The sequence below is a fragment of the Chiloscyllium plagiosum genome, chromosome 2 (assembly GCF_004010195.1).
Source record: "Chiloscyllium plagiosum isolate BGI_BamShark_2017 chromosome 2, ASM401019v2, whole genome shotgun sequence".
NCBI lineage: Eukaryota > Metazoa > Chordata > Chondrichthyes > Orectolobiformes > Hemiscylliidae > Chiloscyllium > Chiloscyllium plagiosum.
This window is the reverse complement of record NC_057711.1, coordinates 14,489,731-14,516,462: the sequence shown is the minus strand read 5'-3', so window position 1 is coordinate 14,516,462 and position 26,732 is coordinate 14,489,731. Positions and strand designations below refer to the sequence as shown.

Below are 26,732 nucleotides of genomic sequence, written 5' to 3'. Positions count from 1 at the left end.
TGGCTGAACCTTCACTTCAGGAGATTTCTGTGTTCACCAAGCATTTCTGATTATTTCAGTCTTTGACTGAATCATGGTGCTTGGCCCCTTGAGAGATTCATCTTAAGGAGTCCTTTGAGGGGGAATAAAAGATGAAATACAACCCGAATGTTTAGAGTTCAACTTTTTGACAATCACTAACATTGCCCGAACTTATCAAATAACAGAAAGAATAACAAAGTTAGGGTCCACATCTGTTTAATGCAAAATTGACAATCAAGTCTTAAGTAGCCCGCCAGATAACAGTAGTAACAAACGTGTACCTCTGCAACCACATCCCAACCCCACTGAAGCTGACAAGTGTAAATATTACAAAAATTCTGGCAGTTATTGTACAGTACATTGTATATTTGTGCACACAGAAAAAAATTAACACTGTAATCAATCTTAAGAAAATCCTGGTGCACAAAAAAGTTCAAACTTTATAATTGATCACTGTATTGCAGACAGGACAATGTCTCACTTCCAACTATGATAAATGTTTTGCTGCATTAAAAAAATTGAATTAATAAGCACTACGACATTCTCAACTGCGATCCTTCTTTTTCCAGAGTTGTGTTTTCTTGCTACGAATTCCCATTCCAGCCAAGTTTTAAAAAACTTAAACCAGAGTTAGGTATGCCTGTTGCAACATAAATTGCGATGCAGAGCTGAATTCCTGCATTCCGCAATGCTGCCCATCTTCTGTCTTTCCAGGGTTGCACTAATTGGAGCCACGTTACTTCCAAGATGATGGGACAAAATAAGAATTCTAAACAATGAGGTGGTCTCCAGGTCCTGAAGCACTTCCTCAGAATGTGTGTTGCAAGTGTAATTTTCTCTTTCAGTACTTGACTTCATTCAAGAGCTAAACAAAAATATGCAAAAGGAATCTGTTTTTCTCGTGGCTCTATTTAACTATAGCATATTCTAGACATTAAAATTCTGAGACTGGCAAATAATAACTGCAAACGTTTTGCTTTTACATAAGAATTCAAAGAAAATCACACGCCAATTTCAGCTGATGCTTTTAAAGAATAAAATGGCTTTAGAAGTGGAAATCTTGTCACTGCATGATCCTGTGATCAACAAAAGCCCAGTTAATGTCTTTCAGTGAATGCTGCTGTCAGATTTCTGATCATGCCTCATTTTTTCATTCTTCACCATGTAGATAAAATAGGCTAGAGTTTCCTTTTCGTTGACTGGAATGGTCCTAAAATGACGACTGATTGTCTAGGGGAGAAAAAGATGATATTTATTATTTTAAAAATTAGGACATATTTTCCATTTTCATTGAAAGTGTGTTACATTTCAAGCAGGTACTTTCCCCTGCAGCTTATGGAACCCAGTACAGTATAGATGATCTTTCTGCCCCATTTGCATAACCATATCCACCTGCACAAGGTATTGAGATTATAACTATCACATACACAGTTAATACTCTTCGTTTAAATCATCAACAAATGCACAGAAGATAACAAGAACCACACCAGGATTGCTGTGTTATCTGCAGTTTGAAAAAAAAACCAAGACAGATTATAAAGGGTAACTGAAAAAGTAAAAATCTTACTATGAAGAATGAAATATTTAAACCCAAATTTCAATAGAACAATGGGAGAACTGCCCAAAGACTGTTCAGTCATTTTGAGATTGCGAGTGATCCTTGTTGATATGCACAACAACTCAGCTCTCCAGAAATTGGATTCCCATCAGAGGGAAAACATTTCATGCAAGACTGGCCTCCCAGCAGCACAAGAGGTTGCAAAACATTCAGGGAATTACAATATCAGTCATGTTTCACTATTCCTTGAGGAATCAAAGGTTTCATTCAAAAGGGATTGGGGAGGCTCTGGAAAGCAGAATTACTACACAGAAGCAGGTTACAAAATCAAATCACTAGCAAGACTTAGCAACTGGTAAACGAACTTGGACAAATCCCTCAACTACAATGAATTGCCAACAGCAGGAAAACGAGGAACAAAGAAGCTGATTACTTTGCATTGAAAGGATAGGTCATAAAAATTCTACTGATCTGCACTCCTTGATTAGCTAAATCAAGTCACATAGGTATTGTAAAGCACACAAAATAATGCCAAATTCACCATGTTATGCTGCAGCAGAAACTAATAAACTTTCAAATTTGAATCTTGGAACATGTTAAAATTGCTCATAATATAGTCAGAGATGTACAGCATGGAAACAGACCCTTCGGTCCAACCCATCCATGCCGACCAGATATCCCAGCCCAATCTAATCCCCACCTGCCAGCACCCGGCCCATATCCCTCCAAACCCTTCCTATTCAAATACCCATCCAAATGCCTCTTAAATGTTGCAATTGTACCAGCCTCCACCACTTCCTCTGGCAGCTCATTCCATACACCTACCACCCTCTGTGAGAAAAAGTTACCTCTTAGGTCTCTTTTATATCTTTCCCCTCTCACCCTAAACCTCTGCCCTCTTGGACTCCCTGACCCCAGGGAAAAGACTTTGTCTATTTATCCTATCCATGCCCCTCAATTTTGTAAACCTCTACAAGGTCACCCCTCAGCCTCTGACGCTCCAGGGAAAACAGCCCCAAGCCTGTTCAGCCACTCCCTGTAGCTCAAATCCTCCAACCTTGGCAACATCCTTGTAAAATGTTTTCTGAACCCTTTCAAGTTTCACAACATCTTTCAGATAGGAAGGAGACCAGAATTGCATGCAATATTCCAACAGTGGCCTAACCAATGTCCTGTACAGCCGCAACATGACATCCCAACTCCTGTACTCAATACTCTGACCAATAAAGGAAAGCATACCAAACCCCTTCTTCACTTTTCCTATCTACCTGCGACTTCACTTTCAAGGGGCTATGAACCTGCACTCCAAGGTCTCTTTGTTCAGCAACACTCCCTAGGACCTTACCATGAAGTCCTGCTAAGATTTGCTTTCCCAAAAGTACAGCACCTCACATTTATCTGAATTAAACTCCATCTGCCACTTCTCAGTCCATTGGCCCATCTGGTCCAGATCCTGATGTAATCTGAGGTAACCCTCTTCACTGTCCACTACACCTCCAATTTTGTTGTCATCTGAACGCCTTACTGAAGTCCATATAGATCACATCTACTGCTCTGCCCTCATCAATCTTCTTTGTTACTTCTTCAAAAAAACTCAATCAAGTTTGTGAGACATGATTTACCACGCACAAAGCCACGTTGACTATCCCGAATCAGTCCTTGCCTTTTCAAATACATGTACATACTTTCCCTCAGGATTCCCTCCAACAACTTGCCCACCACTGAGGTCAGGCTCACCGGTCTATAGTTCCCTGGCTTGTCTTTACCACCCTTCTTAAACAGTGGCACCACATTTGCCAACCTCCCGTCTTCCGGCACCTCACCTGGGACTATCGATGATACAAATATCTCAGCAAGAGGCCCAGCAATCACTTCTCTAGCTTCCCACAGAGTTCTCAGGTACACCTAATCACCTCTTGGGGATTCATCCACCTTTAACCGTTTCAAGATATGCAGCACTTCCTCCTCCGTAATCTAGACATTTTGCATGATGTCACCATCTATTTCCCTACAGTCTATATCTTCCATACCCTTTTCCACAGTAAATACTGATGCAAAATATTCATTTAGTATCTCCCCCATTTTCTGTGGCTCCACACAAAGACCGCCTTGCTGATCTTGATTCCTGAAGAAGGGCCTGTGCCCGAAACGTCGAATCTCCTGTTCCCTGGATGCTGCCTGACCTGCTGTGCTGTTCCAGCAATAAAGTTTCAACAATCCTATTCTCTCCCTAGTTACCCTTTTGTCCTTAACATATTTGTAAAATCCCTTTGGATTCTTCTCAATTGTATTTGCCAAAGCTATGTCCCCGTTTTGCCCTCCTGATTTCCCTCGTAAGTATACTCCTACTTTCTTTATACTCTAAGGATTCACTCGATCTATCCTGTCTGTACCTGACATATGCTTCCTTCTTTTTCTTAAGCAAACCCTCAATTTCTTTAGTCATCCAGCATTCCCTATACCTACCAGCCTTCCCTTTCACCCTAACAGGAATATACTTACTCTGGATTCTTATCTCATTTCTGAAGGCTTCCCATTTTCCAGCCGTCCCTTTACCTGTGAACATCTGCCTCCAATCAGCTTTCGAAAGTTCTTGCCTAATACTATCAAAATTGGCCTTTCTCCAATTTAAAACTTCAATAATGCTGATCTTGAGGACATCAAAGCTAATCTCAGCAATTCAATGCAAGGGTGGGGGAAGAACATCAGTACACAGTACATGTAATTGCTGGCCAGGATCCCCAGGTAATAACATGTGTGGACATCAACTGAGGATAGAACTCTTCAATCCAGACTGTGTCCAAATCTCACCCAGGCACATTAAAATAATCTGGTATCACGGGTCCGAAAGGGTTAATGCTTGACTCAGTGCTGGGCCAGTATTTACTGCCATCCATAGATGCTGTCAAGAAGGTGGCAGAGAGTTGTGTTCTTGAACTACTGCAGTTCCCTTGTGCTGTAGATGGACTCAACACCATTGGGGAGGGAATTTCAGTACTTTGACACTGAAGGAATGGCGATATATTTCCAAGTCATGATGCTGATCGGCTTGGATGGGCACTTGCACATGGTGGTCTTCCATGTACCTGTTGCTCTTGATCTGCCAGATGGAAGTGGCCACTGGTTTGGAAGATGCTGTCTAAGCAAGTCAGATGAATTTCTGCAGTACACTGTATACACACTGCTGCTACTGAGCTTTGGTGGTGGTGGAAGTAGTGGATGTTTGCGAATGTGGTGCCAATCAAATGGACTGCTTTATCCTGGATAGTGTCAAGCTTCCTTGAGTGCTGTTGGAGTGGCACTCATCCAGACAACTGGAGAGTGAGTATTACATCCACACTCCTGACTTGAGCCTTGTAGATAGTGGACAAGCTTTGGTGAGTTACTCACTGCAAGATTTTCAGGCTCTGACCTGTTCGTGTAGCCACACTGTTCATGTGGAAAATTCAACTCAGTTTCTGGTCAGTGTTAACCACAGCATGATGGCAGTGTGGTATTCAATGACGGTAATGCCATTGAATATCAAGGAGCAAAGGTTAGATTGTCTGTTATTGGAGATGGTCATTGCCTGACACTTTTGGCATGAATATTACATTCCACTTTTCAGTCCTAGTGTTCCTAAAAAAAATCTCTGCAGTAATAGATGTTGTACTCATGTAGTCTGTAAATAATTGCAGTCATACAATATGCTGTTTCTTGAACAAGACTTTTAGTCAGATGAGAACAGTACATACCCTTATCTATAATAGATCACTTTGGGCATGAAAGAATTCACAACTTCCTGAATGCAACCTGGTGACAAGAGAGGAACACTTTCCACAACGTCATGACCAGTGGTGATCAGCACCATTTCCAAATGGTGCCAAGTAAGAGAAATTAGAATCTGGGACTTCAGGAAAAAAAGCATGTTGGTGACAGAGAAGACTTCAGGAGAAGGAGATGTCACAAATTTTGTGACAACACTCAACAAAGGAGAATACTTCAGAGGACACTACAGAAAGTGCTCAGGAGCAAAGGAAATAAGCAATTCCCAAGGCAGAGGTACAGGCCAAATCACGAGGTGGCCTGTTGAAGCAGTCCTAAGCCCACGTTGAATTAGTGAGCCAACAGCTGCACGAGTCAAAACATGGAAATCCCTTACACAAACAGGGAAGCCTTAAACAGCAACAGTAACTCATGTCAAAATTGCACCAACTTAAAATCTGCAGCTCCTATTGGGGTTCAGTGGCGCAGTGCACAAATACACTGAGGCAGGGCAGGAAAAACAAAACAAAGGATCATGAGAGAATATTCATACATTCCAAGAATGAGAGTCAGCAAAAATCTCTAGCCATGTATATGAAACACACTGGGCAATTGAAAGATGGTCACTATTCTAATTGAACAGAATTATTTTCAGGAAACAAGAAAGCAACAAGAGTCTTAACAAGGTTCTGAAGCAAGGGAGAAACTTTACAAGACGAAGGATGGCAAGATTCCCGTTACTGCAGAATGAAAATCTTAAAGGAACATAAAATACCTAATCATGTTAGGAAACTGTGGTATCAGAAATAGTATTACCAGCAAGATTTATCTTCAGAAATGGGCTAAATAAAAATCAAAACTTGATACCAAAAAAAAATTCTTGAACAGCTCCCAAATTAGACAGTTAAACAGAAGCTTAAAGTATCAATACAATTTGTTACATAATTAGATGTATAGCAGATGATGTTATTGGTTGAACTTGAGAACATAAATACGAGTAGGAGTAAGCCATATGGTACCTCATCAAGTAGGCCTGTCATGTCATTCATCAAGACCTTAACTGATGTAGCTCAGGCCTCAATTCTTTTGACATACCAGCTCTCATAGTTCTCAACTCCCCTGATACTTCAATAATCTTAACTCCTCTTTAAATACTTTCAGAGATCCAAACTCCAGCTCGATCAGTAGAGAACTGCAGACATTCACCACTCCTTGGGAGAAGACATTTCTTCACATCTGAGTTTTAATTGACTGTCTGCTTATTCTATAAGTATGGCCTCTAAGCAAGATTACCCCACAAATTGGAATATCATCTTAATGTTGATCCTATCAACTCCCCCCCGCCCCGCCACGTTGTCTACGTTTCAGTGAGATCATCTCTCGTTCTTCTAAACTCAAATGAATAAAGGCTTAACCTATTCTTGTTAAGTCAAGCCCCTTCACCCCAAGGGGCAGTCTAGTGAATCGATTTTGAACTGCCTCCAATGCCAGTATATCCTTTCTCAACCAAAACTGTGTGCACAACTCCAGGGGCAGGTGAATCTACACCCTGTGCAATGTTAACAAAGACTTCCTTACTTTTAAATTCCAATATTTAAATCTTAATTGCTTGCTGAACCTGCATGCAAACTATGCTCTATGCACACAAAAAAATCAGATACCTCTGTGCTGTGCTTTTTTCAAAGTCTCTATTTAAATAATATCCTGCCTTTGATTCTTCTGACCAAATCTCTGACTTTCCTATATTTCTGTGGCAAGTTTTTTGCCAACTCCCTCCCCATACCCCTTTGCAGCTTTCTTACATCAGAACATGCACTCCCACCTACTTTTGTATTCTCATACATTACATTACGCCCCCTCCTCAAAGTTATTAATACAGATAGCAATTGAGGCCCAAGAACTGGCACTCCACTAGATAAGTCTTTCCAACCTGAAAAAGATCCACTGATGACAATTTTTCTGAATCTAGAATCCATGTTAATATATTAACCCCAATATTATGAGCAACATTACATCAGCTCCTAACTGTTGTAGCCTTTTAAGTGGCACCTTATCAGGCGTCTTATGCAAATTTACTTGTTACATCCCCAAAGAATTCTTGTAAATTTGTCAAACCTGACTTCCCTTTTACAAAACCATTTTGACTGACTCCATTAAGCTTTTCTAAACACTATTTCTTCCTTAACACGAACTCTAGCATTTTTCCAATGAAGATGTTAGGCCAACTAGCGTAGTTTCCTACTTTGTTTCGCTTCTTCTTCAACAGTGGCGCCACATTAGCAGTTTTCCAATCTGCTGTAACCCTCCAACAATCCAGTGAGTTCCGGAATACTTTGACCCACGCTTGCACTATTTCACAGCCACTTCCTTTAAAACCTTTGGATGCAGGCCATTAAGACCTGGCAACTCGCCTGCCTTCAGTCACATTAGCTCGCCAATTATTTTGTCCCTCGTGATAGCAACTGTTACAAGATCTTTTCTCCCATAAAACCTTGCTAATCTCTTGTCTTTGGGATGTATAAAGTGTCTTCTACCATGAAAATCGACAATATATTTGTTTAAATTAACTGCCGTTGCCCTGCTCCCTGTTATTAATTCCACAGTTGCATTATCCAAGTGTCCCACACTTAATTTAGCAATCTTTTTCTTCACATAGTCAGAATTTCTTGCTGCTTGTTTCATTATTCCTTGTCAGTTTACTTTCATAATCAAAACCAAAGAACCTCAGATGTTAGAAATCAGAAACAGCAGCAGAAATTGCTAGAAAAGCTCAGCAGGTCTGGCAGCACATATGAAGAGAAATCAGAGTTAACGCTTCAGGTCCAGTGACCCTTTGTTGGAAATGCACCCGAAGCGTTAACTCTAATTTCTCTTCACAGATGCTGCCAGACCTGCTGAGTTTTCCAGAAATTTCTGTTTTTACTTTCATTATCAATTTCCTCGCTCATTATTGGCATTTTAAGTCAGCCACTGCTGTGTTCACAAAAGATTTCCAATCCAAATAGCCCTTTTGTCTGCTACTTCTGTATTCCTATGCAAAATACAGGATCTCTTGGTTAGTTAAATTGGAATAAAAACAAAGTCTTGCATCATAAGTGAGACGAAAAACTGACTATAGTGGTTTGGATGAAATAATTTCCACAAGTGTCCAAACTAGAGAATCCAGATTCCTAGTGGCAAAGTTTTTCATGAAGATCAAACTAAGCAGCAACTGAATGGACTACACCACTGAAAAGGATGCAAAGTGATAGACAACGAAAGATTCCGCTACAGAATTGAGCCAGATTGCCACACTGCATAAAGTCTGTCAGTCACTGAAGCGACTGGAAAAGGTAAAGATTGAGCAAAATACCCAACCTCGTAACCTCCCAAATAAAGAACCCCAACAAAATAAAAGGCCATTACATCAGTCAGTAACAATTCTGCAGCTATCAAAATTGAGGAAGTGAAAAAAATGGTTTCAATCACTTCTGGAGCGCAAAGTTGAAAGCCCAGAATATTGAAAAAATTGAGGATGTGAAAGCTGAACATAGGAAGTTAGGAGGCAAGTTAAAATGCAGGCCCTCAAAATGGAGTAATCTCAGGATTACTCCCAGTGCCATGTGTTGGCAACAGCAGGAATAAGAGGATCGATCAAATGAATGCATAGCTGGAGAAATGGTGTACCAGAGAGGGGCTTAGCTTCTTGAGGCATTGGCATAGTTTCTGGGAAAGGTGGGACCTGTATAAGCTGGACGAGTTGCACCTAGATGGAACAAATACCCTTGGGGAGGCTTTTGGTAAGGTTTTAAACTAATATGGCAGGAGAATGGGAACCAAAAATTACACTTTGATGGGTCAGATTCAGATGAGGAAACAGAAGATAGAATTAGTTAGTGATGTCGTCAGCAATCTGGAAAGTCAAAAGAAACAAGGGTTAAAAAGCGCCCAAAGGAAATCAAGAGAGTTGAGCTGTTTATATTTCGATGCAAGGAGTATTACAAATAAGGCAGGTGAACTAAGGGCACAAAGAGACTGTTGGAATGGTGTCATTGCTATAATGGCTAAAGGAGGGCAGAATTGGCAACTCAATATCCCTGGATATGCAGTTTTCAGGCACGATAGAGGTGGTGACAAAAAGAAAGAGCAGGGGTGGCAGTATTGGTTACAGTTGTGAAAGGAATGATATACTAAATGGATTAACAAATGAGGCTTTTATGAGTTGAGCTTAGGACTTAAAAACAAAAGTGTGGGCAATCACACTTACAAGACAAACTACAGACAACTCCCTCCCCCCAGCCCCCCCCCCCCAACCAAATAGGAAGAGGAAGATAGAACATATACATCAACAGATTTCTGTCTATAGGAATAAGAGAGCAATAACAGGAGGAGAGGACTTCAACTATTCCAATAGCAATTGGGTTTCAAACAAAGTAAGGGACATGAGGGTGAAAAACTCATACACTGTATTCAAGAATTTTGTTTAAACATTAGGTGACAAGCCCATTGAGAGGAGATGCAATTCTGGATTTAGTTTTGGGAAATGAAGATAGGCAAATGGGTAAACTGATAGTGGGTTACCATTTGGGGAGAGTGACTACAACTTGGTTAGATGTCGTATTATTATGGAAAAAAGGACAGAGGTAAATCAGGAGTAAAAAAGTTTTAACTTGGGGAGAAGAAAATTTTACAAAACTGAGAAGTGACGTGGCTGAGGTGGACTGGTCAGCGCTGCTCAAGGATAAATCAGTAGGAAACCAGTGGGAGGCACCAAAAAGTGAGATCCTTAGGGGAAAAGGCAAGTGTGCCCCCTCCAAAAATAAGAATGGTATTGCCAAATCTATGCCCTCATAGTTCTCTCGAAAAATACAAGGAAAGATTAAACAGATTCTGGGTAATTCAAGATGGAGGAAGGGAAAAGAATGTGGATCTAAGTGCTACGCCTTTTTTTTAGGTATTTTAGGTGTTGGAGGTGATTTCCTCGAATTCCAGGAGCAGCAATTACTGTTTTATATGATGTTGCACTGTTTTGGAACTTTGAGGAAAAAAGTATCAAAACAACTGTACTTTTAAAAAAAGCAGGACAAGAGACAAAGGCCGCGAACACATGGTCACAGAAAGAAACCTATACTGCTGTCTGACACTGCAAATCTGCACAGTTACTGTCTTTGCTGTTTGAGTTCAAATATCTCTGGACATCAGAGTGAGACTAGGAAAAAATGTTAACAACAACAAAATTCATAGCTGACCTTGGAGGAACCTGTGAGGAAGAGTTCACAGCACAGGACCAGATAAATGCATAATTTTTGAGTGTAACCTTGCAGTAAATCTACAATAGTGAGTAGAATAGGTTCTTTCTTGATGTGATCTGTCTGTTGATTAAATCTTAAAAATATAAACCATAGTACTCAGTTAGCCTGGAGCAGTTTTTTTTAGAACAATAAGACAGTGCTATTTTCAGGGTCTACAGATTGTGAAGGAGCAAAGGTAGCCTTTAGTACAGTGATGTACTCTTCCTGTCGGATGTGGGAGTTCAGAGAGAGTTTGAATGTTACCGATTATTATGTCTGCAGGAAGTGTCTTTGGTTGCAAATCCTACCAGATTGTTGGAGCGGCAGTTAGAAGCAATGAGGAATATACAGGAGCTGGGAGTGTGATGGATGGCAGATAGGAAGAGGGAAAAGCTGCAGATAGTCAAGTCAATGGGTTAACTCTACGAGAGGGAGGCAGGCAGGCAGAGTAGGAATCTCCTGTGACTATCCCCATCTCAAACAAGTATACAATCTTGTAGGGGAAAATGTAGGGGATGATGGACTCTCAGGAGAATGTAACATGAACAAGTTTCTGGTACTGAGAATGGCTCTAATGTAGTGAGGGGTAATCGGTTGTGATAGGGGACTCTAGTCAGAGGCACAGACAGATGTTTCTGCGGCTGGAAGCAAGAAATCAGAATGATGTGTTGCCTCCCTGGTGCCAGGCTCAAGGATATCTCTGAGAGGGTGCAGAATGTTCTCAAAGGGGAAAGGGACCAGCAGGAAGTCAAAGGAAGTGGTAGAGGCTGATACAATTACAACATTTAAAAGGCATCCGGATGGGTACATGAATAGGAAGGGTTTAGACGGACAAGGGCCAAATGCTGGCAAATGGGACTAGATTAAGTTGGGATATCTGGTTGACATGGACGAGGTGGACTGAAGGGTCTGCTTCAGTGCTGTACATCTCTATGACTCTGACAAAACAAAAGCTTATGTTAGTCACAAACAACAACACTGCAGATCGCCTAGAGGAGTACAGGGATCAAGTATAAAGAAAAGGAAATCAAACAGAGGGCGTGAAAACAAATTAGCAAGATAAAGGAAACCCCAAGGATATAGCAAACATTTTAAATGAGGTTTTTGACTCTATTCATAATGGAAAGGGATGATTTGGATATAGTAATCTGAGAAAACCAGTGTGAAATACTGGACAAAATAATCAAACAATATAATTATAGACCAAAATAATCATGAAGTTAGAGGAGTTGAATCCTTGAAAGTGGATGGATTGTTCGAGGATTTTGAAAGAGTTCAGGGACAAAATAGTAGATATTCTGAGGATTATTTTCCCTTCTTCACTAGACTGACATGAGGTGTCAGAAGACTAGAGGACTGTAAACGTGGGTCCATTGTTTAAAAAGGTACAAAAGAAATGCTAAACAATTAAAGGACAGTTGGTCTTACTTCGGTGGTGAATAATGTTTGGAATCAATACTGAGAGATCGTATAAACTGTTACTGAGAAAGGCATGGACTGGTCAGGGGTAGTAAGCATGGCTTTACAAATTTTACTGAATTCTTTAAGTGACAAGGAAGACATGGCAGACTGGTCAAAAACGTAAAAGCCTACGGGATACAGGGTGGTGTGTCAAATTGGACCTAAAGTTGGCTTAGTAATAGGAAAGAAAGGGTAATAGTGATGTCTGCTCGTGTAAATGGAAAGCTGCTTCAAGTGGTCTTCCTCAAGGCTCAGTTTTGGGACACCCGCTATTTGATTTATACATTAATAATTTGGACTTGAACAGGTGGGACATAATTGGGAAATTTGCAGATTACACAAAAATTGGCCACGTTGTGCATAGTGCAAAGGATAACTGTGGACTCCAAAATGATATAGATGGATGGACGAGTGGACAAGAAAGTGGCAGGTGAAGTTCAATTCTGATAATTGCAAGGTAATGCATGTAAGGAATGTACTGACCGGGGTTGGGTGTGTGGGGGGGGGGGGGGGGGTGGGGCGGGGAGGTGAAATATTGCGACTACAAGATCAGGTCAGAACTGGTAGGAAATCTGTAGTGAATAACTTGCATCCTGTCTTCCATCTACACAGCACAAGTTGGGAGTATAATGGAAAGCTCTCCACTTACCTGGAACAGTGTAGCTTAATACCAGTCAGAACAAAGCAACCCACTCAACAGACACCCCATCCACTACCTTTAACATTCATTCCCTGATGCACGTCAGCAACAGTGCATATCATCTCTAAGATGCACTTGAGCAACTCACTCAAGTTCCTTCAACTGCAAATTCTACAACTTGGAAGGCAGCTGATATGTGATATAACATTATCACCTGCAAGTTGTTTCCCCCAAAGTCACACATCATAAGAACCTGGAATCATACCACCACAGATTTCTCATCAGTAGATCAAAATCCTCACTCCCCCTTTCCAACAGCAGGTAGATCTATACCAGGCACACTGTGGTAGATCAAGGTGGTGAACCACCACCTTAAATGCAATTGGGGAATGCTACAAATTGTGAACTCAGTAGCAAAACCAATATCTATGAATTGAATTAATTCAAATCACTACCATAGCAGTTTACATGTATTCAAAGAAATCCAAGGAAATGAAGTGTTGAACATTTCCAGTAGAGACTCTCTATCCAATCCATTTGCTTTTGTAGTGCTGCTTACCCAGTGATTAAAATGTTCAGTTTTCAGTGAGTCTTGACACTGATGAGATGGTGGACCCAAAACATTGCCCTAGGCTCCACTCTTGAAGGATCCACTAAAGATAGTTCCCCAAGTATAATGTGACATCTTTTATATTTTTAAAAAACATAATTTTAAGTTATAATATATCAATTTGGGAATTTATTCATTTTAAAGCACCATATTCCTAATATGCAGGTACAAAGAAGTTTTAATTTCTTCCCTGCTACAGAAGCCTGAAAGAACCTTATTCATTTTAACATTGAGTGGTATAGAAATCAATGCTTCACATTAAGTCGTTTCAAGTGATTTTCAGGAACGCAAACATAATTTTAAGTGAGGATTCCTGCACATCAAACAGGGTCAATGTCAGAGAGCTTCCACAAACTACAACAAGCAATGTATGACTAAAACTATAGCAAAATCTCCTGATTGAAGCAGGATTAGTTCTCCAGCAAAAAGCAGTCGCTGGAGGATAATTACACAATACAAAACCACAGACATCAGAGCAAACCAGTAACTTAGAGCAAGGGAATCTCCAGGGATGATGGCAGTGCAATTACCCATTGATATCTATTCTCACTGGTACTTGTATTGTCATCATGTACAGTGCCTTAAATACTTCCTGCTAAGTGTGCCATACTAAAATGTAATAGTTTAAAACACATTAGTAACTTGGGCAAAAAGAAATGTTGCAAACTTTTCAATGTAGGATCCTATTCACAATTCAGCAACTTAATTTGGCAAAATAATTTTAAAGTGTCACACACTCCACAGTCAGCTTATTTTGTGACAATAGTTAAACAACAGCAAATAAATACGCTGAAATGAAAAGACCAGAGAATGTATAATACCTCAGCTAGCTGAGCTTTATTTAGTCCAGGTCTGGTCTGTAGTTTGAAGTGTCTCTTATAACGCCTCAGCGTGTTTACTTGCAATTGAAACAAATCAACCTAAACAAAAAAAAGAAAAAAAAGGTTTGAGTATTTTTTGGGTAAATCAAGTTGACAGCCACAAAACAAAGTTAGAAATAATCTCAAAAAGATAGAAATGATGATTGACAATATGAGTAGAGGATTATTTCAGGAAACAAGGATTGAAAAAAGGAAAAGCTATACGCAAGACTTCTGTACCCTAATAACAAACATCTACAGGTCTGTACCAAATTGCAGGCTGTGAGATTGCTCATTCCAACTATGATACATTGTCTTCGATAGTTAAGTGGCACAAACTAAAATTGGGAGCATACAAAACAACAGTTTAAAATGATACTACAAAATCCACAGAATTACAGAAATGGTACAAAATAAAATATTTATGGTGTTGTAAATTTGAAACCAAGTTGTATGGCTATAGGCAAAGAGTGAGGGAGCATTGCTCTTTTAAAAAAAAAATCACAAACAATTGGTTTCGGCTTCTGCTGTATGCTTCTACACTTCTGCACAAGATGAATGTTCTCAGAGCCACATCCTTGCCTCACCCTCAATTATCTTCATCCAAAAGTAGCCACTTTCTTTTCAAAGTTTGGACAGGACAGTACCTGTTTTCTGACTGGAGTATAACAGGCTGGAGACAAGACATCGGCACCAAGACATCTACATAAAAGTATGAGTAGGAGTAGGCCATTCGAACACTTCAGGCGAAAGTGAGGACTGCAGATACTGGAGATCAGAGTCACAAGTGTGGTGCTGGAAAAGCACAGCAAGTTAGGCAGCATCAGAGAAGCAGGAAAATTGATGTTTTGGGCCGAAGATGAAAGGCTTTTGCCAGAAACGCCTATTTTCCTGCTTCTCTGATGCTGCATGAACTGCTGTCCATTCGAAGACTTCAGCATGCTCAGACATTCAATAAGATTGTGGCTGAGCCCACTTATCCTGATAAACTTTCATACCATTTCTTCACCAGAATCTATCCACCTCTACCTCACAAAGTATTTTAGGACTGCTTCCATCATTTTTCAAGAAGAGTCTAAAAGATTGTCAACCTTCAAAGAAAAAAAAATTGCTTCATCCGTTAAGTAGGCAACCCCGATTTTGACAAAGTTCCCACAAGAACAAACAGCCTCTGTACATCAATCACCTCCAGAACTACTAAACTTTAGTAGCTGTAAGCTTAGTCTGTCTGACCTTTCTACATAACACAACTTGTTAATTCCAGGTATTGGACTGGTAAACCTCTGAACTGCTTCAAACACATTTACATCCTTCCTCAAATAAAATGAACTATACAACACTACTATTCCAGATGTGGGCCTTAACTGCCTTCCATAGCTGAGGCAAAGCTTCTTGACTGTTGTATTCTTTTCCCTCATAACAGGTTATAACATTCAAATCAGTTTTCATAACTACTTCCTGTATCTGCATACTAATCTTTTGTGATTCATGCACTACGCCAAGATCCTTTTGTACCGCAAAGTTCAGCACTCTCCCATTTGATAATTTTTTTTTCAGAAAGGATAACTTCACATTTTCCCATACTATATGTCATCTGCCCAGATCATTGCTCACTCACTTACACTATCTATATTCCCCTTCCCTTGCCTCTATGTCCTCTTCTCAACTTACTTGCCTCGCCAGCTTTGTCATCAACTTTGGTAATTAACCTGACAATCCATCCCTTCATCGATGTAATTTATCTAGATTGTAAACAAATTCCAGCACCAATCCTTGTAGAACACCACTCATTACATCTTACCACCCTGAGGAAGACCCATTTATGCTTACTCTCTGCTTTCTGTTAGTCAGCCAGTCTTTAATCCAACTCGTAAAAGACACTTATTATACCTCAGGTACTATGTGCAGTTCTGGGCACCACTTTACAGGAAGAACGAGAAAGCACGAGAGAGTGCAGAAGCGGGTAACTAGAGTGGTTTCAGGTGGGAAACTTGTTATGAAGATAGATTGAAGGAGCTGGGAATGTTCTCCTTGGAGTGCAGATAGCTTAAAGGCTTTCAAAAACAGATTTTCAAAGTCATGAGCAGGCTGGATAGAGATGAATGGGGGCAACTGTTTTCACTCAAAAGGAACAGGCAGCACAGAACTAAAATAATCTGCAAAAGATGCAAAGGTGAAGTGAGGAAACACTTTCACTCAACAGATAAGTAGGCATGGAATGCACTGCCTGGAAGTGCTGAGGAGGCTTGTTCAAATGAAATAGTCAAGAGCTCATTGGATGATTACGTGGATAAAAATAAACATACAAGGGCACAGGGATAAAGCAGGACATTGGCACCAGTTTTTAATGCTCATTTAATAGGCCAGTGCAGCACAAGAGGTTGAATGGTCTCCTTCTAGACTGTAATCTTTGTGATTCTTTAATCTACTAATCACTGATAAAAGTTCTCCATCAAAGATTATTGTGGAATAAAAAAAAACTTGTATAATATCTTCTGGAAATCCAAATAAAGTACATCTACTGATCTCCCTTCATGGTCGGCATATGTTACTTCTACAAAGTCATCAGTAGATCAGCAAAACGTTTTGCTTTCACAAAAACCATCTTGGATCTGCCTAATTACTTTTACCTCAGTGCCCGGCTTTAACAATATTTTCTAATATTTCCAGCCACCAGAAATGGAAAACTGGAATAATTATTTTTGACTTTTTGGAATACCAAGCATCAGAGTAACGATATAACCCAGGAACACCAAGCTAATTTCAGTGAAAAGGAACAATTCCATTCATAATGTTAAACTACAAATTCTTCTACCTCGGGTAACTGGGTCATGATTTTAGTTAATGACCAGATCTGGAGTGCTACACAATTATCACAAGAAAGGAAGATTTTGTATTTATAACGTAGCTTTCACTCACTTGGAATTTAACAGAATAGTTCCAAGGTACACTCCCTGCTCTAATTTAGGAAAATGTGGCCAATTCGTGCACACCATTGCACCACAAACAGCAACAATCATTTACTTTTGAAGTCAGGATAAATATTGACCGGGACAGAGAAAAACCCGTAAGATAATAACAGCCATAGAATCTTTCAACTTTTATCTTCTGGGGCTTACAAGGCCTCAGTTTAGAATCTCACCTTAAAACAAGTATTAAAAAGTGCAACATTCATTCAGTCCTGCACTGAAGTATTGACCTAGACTTCATACCCAGTTCTAGGGAGTAACACTTGAACTCTCAGTGTCAACTCAAGCAAAGTGCTTTGTCTGATAACCCCTTAGCTAAACCAAATCATATCACTATTCTACCTGATTTTGACAGCAGTTATTCAAAGTTCCAAATATTTAACTCTCCTCAAACAATAAACTTAATGTATTAACAAATACAGATTTGACTCAACAGTAACTCTTCCCCAACTTGGACAGGTATTGAACAATAGTTAGCTCCCACAAAAGTGCATATTAGCATGAAACAGTACCATTCGGAGTGTGCCATCATGGCCAAAATGTTAGATATCTGAACAAAAAAAAACACAGGTTGACTGAAGGAATAGTGCACTTTGTTATACATGTCATCTTGTGGATGAGACATTTGTCACAAATGTGAAGTTTGTAAGATTGTTATGTTTTGGGACTCTCTGCAATCTAGTGCAACGAGGAAACAGAAATTTTCCCCAAGATTGGGTGGCTTGGTTGTGAAAGGCAAAGAGGGCCCAGGCTGTTTGAAGGAAGAAAGCGCAAGATATCTGCACCTGTGGACAACGACAAGACCAATCTGTGATGACTCTAATCACACACTGCTAATCTCAGTCTTACAGGGTGGTGGTAGGAATGTCAGATTTTATAAATGGATGTACTTTATTAAATGCAGAGAGCAAAGACAACCATTCTACATCATCTTCATTGACCTCACAAAAGGCCTTTGGTGTTGTGAGCAGAGACGGCCTGTTCAAAGCCCTCACCAGGATTGGTTGTCACTTGAGGCTCTTCAGGATAGTTCAGTCATTCCACAGAGACATGAAGGGCATCCAATCATCACAGCTCTTCTTTGGAGGCCTTCAACATTCACAGCGGTGTGAAGCTGGGATGTGCGCTCACCCCCCACCCTGTTTGGCATCATCTTTGCAGTCATGTAAGCACGCCTTTGGAACATCATTTGATGTACCTCCACCAGAAGGCTGTTCAATCTGACCCAGCCGAGGGTGAAAACCAAGGTTTGTGAAGTACTTATCAGGGACATGTTGCTTGCAGACCACGTGGTACTGGAAGAGCAACTGCAACACTTCATGGACAGCTCAAGACCCTGCCAGGACTTCAGCTTGACCATCAGCCAAGACGACTAACGTGTTGGGTCAAGGCGTTGAGCACTCCTCTACCATTACAAACAACAACTATGCGCTGGAGATAGTCCACAAGTTTACATACCTTGGCTCCACTATCACAGACAGTCTCTCCCTAGACTCCAAGATCAACAGACAAATCGGACAAGCAGCCTCAACATTCGTCAGGCTAACAGACAGTCTGAGAGAACAGAAAGCTGCTGACGAATACTAAGATTGCTGTCTACAGGGCCTGCTTCCTCAGCACACTGCTTTATGGCAGCGAGACCTGGAACCTCTACTCCAGACAAGAGCAGCGTCTCAACACCTTCCACCTTCCCAGCCCGAGACGCATCCGGGACATCAAGTGGACTTGCAGAGTCACCAACAATGAGGTCCTGGCCCATGCCCAGACACCCAGCTCCAACAACACCATTACCGCTGGCTGGGCCACGTGCATTGCATGTCAGACAGGAGGATCCTGAAAGACCTGATGTATGAGGATCTGGCCTCCGGCAAGAGAGCAGAAGGCTGGCCCCATCTTCATTTCAAAAATGTCTGCAAGTGAGACGTGAAGTCACTGAACATGAACATTGAGAGGTGGGAGGACATTGCAAGCGATCGCTCTCGCTGGAGCCTGGAATTTCGCAGAGGTCTAAAAAGAGGAGGAGAAGAGAAGCTGAGGCTTGCTGAAGACAAGCGCACCCACCGAAAAAACAGCCGCACCAAGACAACACCTTCAAGTGCAGTCGCTGCAGGCGCGTCTGCCACTCCAGTGTGGGCCTCTACAGCTACAGCAGACACTGCTCTACCAACAAAGACTGAAGCAAAACTTCCCAGGCATAGATCCATGGTTTTGCGAGACTAACGGATGTCACCACTTTAATTCTAAGATAGAACAGAGTTGATTTAGGAAACAGTCAATCAGCACTTCCACCTGGATACAAAGCCCATGTGATTTCTGCCGACATTGGTTTGAGACAGGAACTAGTCGTAGAAAGCATTGAAGTATCAGCATATAGGATTTTTTTTAAAAAGGTAACCCTGAACCCCTCAGACAGATAAATCTGCAATAATCATGGAAAGCGAGAAAAGGCAGAAAGGTAAAGATAGCTATCGTTCATTACACAGGTGAGAGCTCACGCTTGGATTTAAGACACTACCTACGTCAGCACAAGGCTGGAAGAGCTGTCAGACTTTAGCCAGATGTGGACATCACTTTGAAAGTGAATTTGGGGTTGGAGGTTATCTGGCTGGAAAAGGGAAAACAAACCATCAGGAGGGAGAATGCCTAAGACCTACCTAGTCCATAGCCAATGTCCAATAGCAGGGGAATTAAGGTTAAATGGGGGTGAAGTCTTCTGGAGTTTAAAGTTGCTTATTGAAATAGTGTGTAATCATTAGTGTTTTTAGTTTGTTACAATAAAAATGGTGTTAATCTTAAACTCTTGAAAGACCCTTCCAGTAGCTTGGGGATATTTAAACTTTTATTTAAAGGTTGTTTGCCTTTATATTTATCTTGCAATCAATCTCACTTATACCAAGTATAACAGTGATTAATCAAAAAAAAAAACTATACAGTGTGTTCTGGGTTGTACAATATGCTATACATCTGTCAACATTTCTTCTAAAGGGTTAAACTGCAGAGGTAAAATTTGAATACAGAAGATAGAACAATCTCATTTGTATATAATGATGTCAGAAGGATATAGAATTGTATGAGTAGAATTGTATGATTGGATTGCAAAAGTCCCAAACCAAAAATCACCTAAACAACCAGCGCTGCACACACTTACCTCTGGAGACTCCGCATCATGGTCTGGTGAATCACCTCCATCATCATCACTACCTTTTCTCTTCCTCTTGTTTCGCACACTTTGTATGAAACTTTTATGAAAGTCACATATGTACAGATGTCGAACCTGAGAAAGAAATATTTAACAAAAAGAAAAACAAATTACAACAAACTGATTCTCATAAGAAACAAGAAGCAAAAAACTCATTGCAGAATGGTGATGATTCAAATCTGAGAGAGAGGGGGAAACTGGCAGTTGAATTGGAATAAAAAACACTTCTTCCCAAGTTCTTGACAAAAGTTTGCAACCACTGCAAATTCATTTCATGAGACTCTAAAATCATTACCTACTAAGCACCATCCTGATTGGGTTGTGTTGGGGAGGAAGGGGAGATTACAAGATTGCTTTTGTGATTAAAGTAGACTACAAAATTCAACCACCTGATTACTTAGACAGTCGTGAAGAATTATCACATATCTCAGTCAAAATAGGCCTAAATTGCTCCAAAATACTGTTCATTGACACCCTGACTTATTGTAGACTCATTCTACCCGTAGGGCAGAATCATCACTGAAGATGGGGTTCTTTCCATTCAGGCAATGCTGCCAGTTAATGAATGTCTTGCAGTTATATGGTGCTGCTCATAGTCCCCAAAATGTATGAAAATATTTTACAGACAAAGATGCACACCATGAAAGGAAATCATCATTATGACATAGGGAACAAGACAGGGAGAAAAGTGAGGACTGCAGATGCTGGAGACCAGAGTTGAAAATTGTGATGCTGGAAAAACACAGCAGGCCAGGCAGTGACGTTTCTGCCATTCCTGAAGAAGGGCTTATGCCCGAAACGTCGATTCTCCTGCTCCTCGGATGCTGCCTGGCCTGCTGTGTTTTTCCAGCATCACATTTTTCAACATAGGGAACAAGACAACCAATTGGCATCATGCCAGCAGCAACCAGATCATCTGCTTTTCAAAACATCTAAATTATCATAACACCAGGGATAAACCTCCCTTTCACCTTCAAAACAGTGTCTTTTTTCAAAATGCCCACCTGAGAGTAAATAGGGTTATGGTTAGGGTTAGGGATAGGGACTGATTCCTCACCTGAAGGATGACACCTCTGACAATGCAGCACCCCCTCAATACTGGACTGGAGTATCAAAAAGGCTTTTATTTTGATGTGCAACTTCTCCTGTGAACTTGAACCCATGACCTTCTGACACAATGGAAATGCTACCCATTAAACTAAGGCCAACACTGCCCTAAGGCAGTGACTTAGGTAAACAAACGGGCAGCTCCTTACAAGAGTGTGAACTCCACAACTGGGAAATAGAATTGCCCAAATGTCCAAAGTAAACCAAAAAAGCAACATAGGTGGTGGTCATTGTTAGGTCTCGAAGTAGCTGCACGCAGGGAGGTCAAGGCAATTTCTTATTTGCTAAACTGGTGCGGATCTAGAGTGCACTATCTGAAGTAGTGGTGGTGATTCAGTAGTGACTTGTAAAATGGAATTGGATACTTAAACCAAACAACATTTCGCAAATATCTTATTGAAATTTTCAACTGACATTGAAAACTCTGAAGATGGGCAACAGATCTAAAGCAAAACTTAAAGCTTTAAATCAGCTAAGTCAAAATTTGACAGAACAAATCATAACCTTTTTAAAAGTCATTACTGAGTCAGCACTTCTTTTAAAAATAACCTAGTGAATGACATTGTAGCAAAGAAAGCAAGTTCGGTGTTCTGCATGATACAAAGGCACATTTCCCAATACAGAGGTGTCAGCCTTGACTGAGTCACATCTGATTCAGAAGGCTGTGGGTTCAAGTGCCACTCAAATGACTGCAGACCAAAATCTTGCCACTGTCATCGTCAGCATTCGGAAAGCCTTTTGACTGTTAGCAACTATTGTGGCACTTGCCAACTATAGCTACTGCACTAACTGCAATTAATGTGCACTTGGCCATAAAATTGCAACGGCCACATTTAAGTGACAGATTTAAATGTAGCAAAATAGCGACTTACAGAAGTGTTATCAGACATAACTACTCTTTACATAGTTTGATGTTAATTTAAGATGAGTAGCAAAATGTCTGGACAAAACGATCGGCCAGAAGGAAGTTCTTGAAGGTGAGAGTGAATGCTAGTGGGGTTTAGGAAGGGTATTTTAGAGTCCACAGCCTGTTGAAATCATAGCCATAAATAACTCATCGAGAATAAGATGTCAGAATTAAAGAATGCAGAGGATTGAACATTTTAGAAACAAGGAGTGGTAAAATCTGTTTGAGGAGTGATTTAGGTACAGGTTCCTTGACAGTGCTACTGTGCAAGAAGTCAGTGGAAGATGTGCAACAGATGTCTTATTTTTCATTACTTTGTAGGTAAACTGCTCACCTAGTTTTCAATGTTCCTCCCAATATTACATAGTATAACTATTAGCACACTAACAAAAAACTCTTAGTGCCCTCCAGACCCGGACAAACCTGCTTCCAAACCAACTCACGAAGCAGAAATTAGCTTCAAAGTGTTCACAGTCAAGAGGCAATAGTCATCAAGCTGCAGTCCCTGGCACAGTTGCCAAATACATTGACAATACTGACTGCTCTGAATACTAGAAACTTTCAGCACACAACTATTGGATGGAAATTGCTCCCATGCAGAGACCAGACGTCTCTAAGCCACAACCCAACGGAACAGGCAGCTGTCAAGATGGGTCTGCAGCCTAAGGATTATTTGGTCTCTGGTAAGGAAGCACTTGTGGTAGCAAAGTTGGTTTACAATGCACCATGGATAAAAGCAAGGAGACACAGGATAGTTCTTCCAAAAGGTTTTCATAGTTTAGCATGGGCTGAATGGTTCCCTTGTGCACTGAAAGGCTCTTAACCCACACCTATGTATATGAAAAGTTAGGCAGAATGCATTTGTTTGATCTCTCAGCAACGATGGAAGCTGCACAATTCGGATGCATCTGGGTTTGGATGCAATACCCTTGTGATCAAATGGCTTTCCCCACTGACTTATCCCTACTCAAATTTCAAATTAGCAGCAGAGAAAGCTTCTAAAGGATATTCCCTGTTGAAGATAGCAAAATGTCAGCTCAAGACAAACAAACAATCAGAAAAATCAAATTTCCCCTTTCCCACTCTGTTCCTGAACACATCATACAAAACCACCTCTCATTAAATATATTCTCCAATTCTGGTAGATAGCAGCCACAGTCACTCAGCATCTGAGACCAAAAGGTTTATGGTTTTGTGTCCCAGAGACATGAATACACAATCCAGTCTGAGACTCTTGTACAGTACTGAGGGAGGGCTGCACTGCCACCATTGAATGGAAACTCAGACTGGCATCTTGGCTGGTTGTTTTAAGATTTCATTGCAAAGATCAGGACGGTCTCACCAATTCAATATTTACTGATCAAACCTTTTAACAACATCATCAAAAAAAACAGTCACAATGCTTTGTGTTACCCTTCATCTTTAAATTGGCAGCAGTGAGCATTATTTAAAATCATTTCAGTGGCTAAAAAGTGTGTTGAGTTGGTCTGAGGCAGGAAAGGCACTATATAAATGCAAGTTCTTTTCTCACCCTTCTTCCCTTCACAACACCCTATAGTAATCCCTTTTCTTCCAAAGCTTCCCATACTCTAGAATTGATTGTTCCTTCACTGCCCATATAGCACCAACTTGTGGAGTCAGTGTACGGTCCAACATCACTAATTCAACTCAAATACTTCAAATAAGTCGCAATTATAGGTGATAGCCCACTGAAGTACTTTACCAACACAAGCCAAAATATATCCTTGCCTGACATTTGAGGACAGACACTCGTGCTAGTCAGGGAGCATGATCATGGTCTCAGCATACAGGGCAGGCCACTTCAGATTCAGACAAGGTGAAGTCTCTCACTCAGGGTGGCGAATGTGAGAAATTCTCCACCACAGAAGGCAGGGAGGCCAAATAATTCAATGTTTAAGAAAGAAATTGAAAAATTTCTAGAGGCTAAAACGTTAAGGAGAGAATACAGCATTGAGATAGAGGATCAGCCATGGTCATGTTGAAAGGCTCAATGGGTCAAATGGCTTACTGTTTTACAGAGTCATATGGCACAGAAACAGACGTTTCGCTCCATCCAGTCCATACTGAACGTAATCCCAAACTAAACTAATCCCACCTACCTGCCCATATCCCTCAAACCCCTTCCATTCATATACATAGCCAAGTGTCTTTTAAACATTGTAATTGTGCCCACATGCCCTACTCCCCTCTGGAAGCTCATTTTACACACTAACCACCCTCTGTGCAAACTGTTGCTCTGATTCTGTGTTTTCAGAAAGTACAGAAAATAAAAGATTGGGACCAGATCTGTAAGGAATGAAGTTCAGATACATTACTATAAAAGGTTTGTAATGCTCAATGCAGGAAACAGCCAGATTAGACCGCTTGGCCCCTTGAGACTGCTCCCCACTCAATATGATCATAGTTGATCATCAACCTTAACTTGAATCCCCTTCCTGTTCACCATCTCTTTCGATCTTAGACAAAAAATTCTGTCAAAATCTTCAGCAATTGATGGTAAAGCACCTGTCTTTTTAAACTTAGATTGATAGACACCTCCTAGCAAAGAATGTTAAGAGATAGGGAGAAGGGGCTATATGGAGTCAATCTCAGGTCAGCCACAAGCTCAGTGAGTGGGTGGTTGGAGGGCCTGAATGGTCTCTTGTTTATTTTGAATGTCAGGATTAGCATGGACCCCTTCGCCGATTTCCCCCTTTCTTGAAGCCAGTCAATCAATCTAATGATTAAGCACCCCCCTATCTCCCGCCCTCATGACACTAGCTAAAGTAGAATAAGATCAAGAATGAAAGCGGGAGCTTTCCTAGTCTGCTACAGGGGCTGCTCAATTACTAACTCGAAGACTCAAAAGAACATGACACATTCTGGCCCGGGGAAACTCAAGTAAGGACCGCGATTACTCCGTCGCCACAGACTCCCCAATGTTAATCTGGAGGTCACACCAGCGTCAGTTTAAACACAACAGCGAGCGTGTGTGGAAACTGCTGGCCTTTTAACCACCCGGAGAAAGGGAACTAACAACAAGAAAAATCCCCACCTGGTATTTTAACCTTTTAAATAAACAAAGATAGCTCAAGTTTGTACAGGCAGTTCAAATCTACTATTTTCAGGCCTTTAATCGACCGCACAATGTTGTTTCACATCAGCTTCTACACAGTACTGTATATGTGTTCAATCTTCCTCTACCAACGATGTTACTTTGCAGAATGTATATTTATTTTTAAAAGGGGGAGGGGAGAGAAACAATTAAGAGTCAACAGACTTACGTTCTTGTCGGTTTCCAGTTTGAGTTTCTTCTGTGAAATACTTTTCTGGATTCTCTTGCTAAAGCTGGCGTTGCCGGCTGGGCGGTTGCACCTCTCTCCATCATCAACCAGACAACAAATGTGGCCAAAGCCTGGAGCCCCGGCGCCGCCATCCCGGCTGTCTTCTTCGGTACTGAAACCGTTCATTTTTTTTTCCTACTGTCCCCCCCCCCCCAACCCCCTCCCACTTTGGAACCCCTTTCTCGCTCTCCTCAAATACTCTTCTTCTACCCCTAAACCGGGTTCAGAGAACGGTTCTATCAACTCAACGCAAGTGTGTGGGGATTCGAAACCAGCGGTAGCACTCTCAGTTCCACAACAAGCAACGGAAAAAAACTCATATATACACATATAAAAAGAATTCAATATGGCAGAAAACGTCTCTTTAACGGTAGGTTAAAGAACTCACATTGCAACTTTCTTAGTGAGAAGTGGTGGGGGTGGGGGAGATGGGAACAGAAGGGTGATCGAATTCTTATTTTTAAAACAAAAATTACAACTCTCTAAGAAGCTCACAATGGCCGGGCTGTTCCATGCAAAGCCCTTTATGACAATTATTCGCTTTCCTGCGCCGATAACGCGCGTCTTTGCAGAAGAAAAAAATGACAAAAAAAGGGGTGCTGAAGAGGAAGAAAAAGAGATGGAAAGAAAAATTATCCACCCGGATTAAAGTACGGTGTTTTCATTCAGTCTTATTGGACACACGTACAATACAAACCTCGAGCTTAAATGGATAATAAAGCAACGCGCACCATACGTCTTACACACGTCTCCCTCCCCTTTAAAAAGACGGTAAAAGGGTGGGAATGGAAACAAAAAACACAAACGACAGCAACAAAATATAATAAATTACACTGACGTCCGCCCGCTGCAGTGCTTGGGCTGCTGCTGGCGAACAGCTGTTGCCATGTACCAACGTTCCAAATGGAATCCAGGAAATAATGCCCCTGCATTGATACATTACCAGCGTTCCAAACCCGAGGAGCCTACCGCTTCGCCCGCACTGCAACACGGGAACTGTAGTTCCTCCCGGCTCGCTGCCACACATGTCACGTGTTGTTAC

General features: G+C 41.0%; 1 protein-coding gene across 2 annotated transcripts; it reads right to left on the bottom strand.

Moving 5' to 3' along the window:
* Positions 1–220: 220 nt before the first annotated feature.
* On the bottom strand, positions 221–26,732 carry sap30l (sap30-like). 2 transcript variants are annotated; one of them, XM_043704451.1, is made up of 4 exons: positions 26,634–26,732; positions 20,282–20,407; positions 14,126–14,224; positions 221–1,251 (listed from the first exon to the last, which is right to left on the bottom strand). In XM_043704451.1, exons 1-4 carry the CDS (start codon positions 26,715–26,717, stop codon positions 1,129–1,131), a joined length of 432 nt encoding a protein of 143 aa, XP_043560386.1. In that variant the 5' UTR covers positions 26,718–26,732; the 3' UTR covers positions 221–1,128. The 2 variants fall into 2 exon arrangements, with proteins under 2 accessions (XP_043560386.1, XP_043560396.1); XM_043704461.1 differs by lacking the exon at positions 26,634–26,732 and adding an exon at positions 25,631–26,627.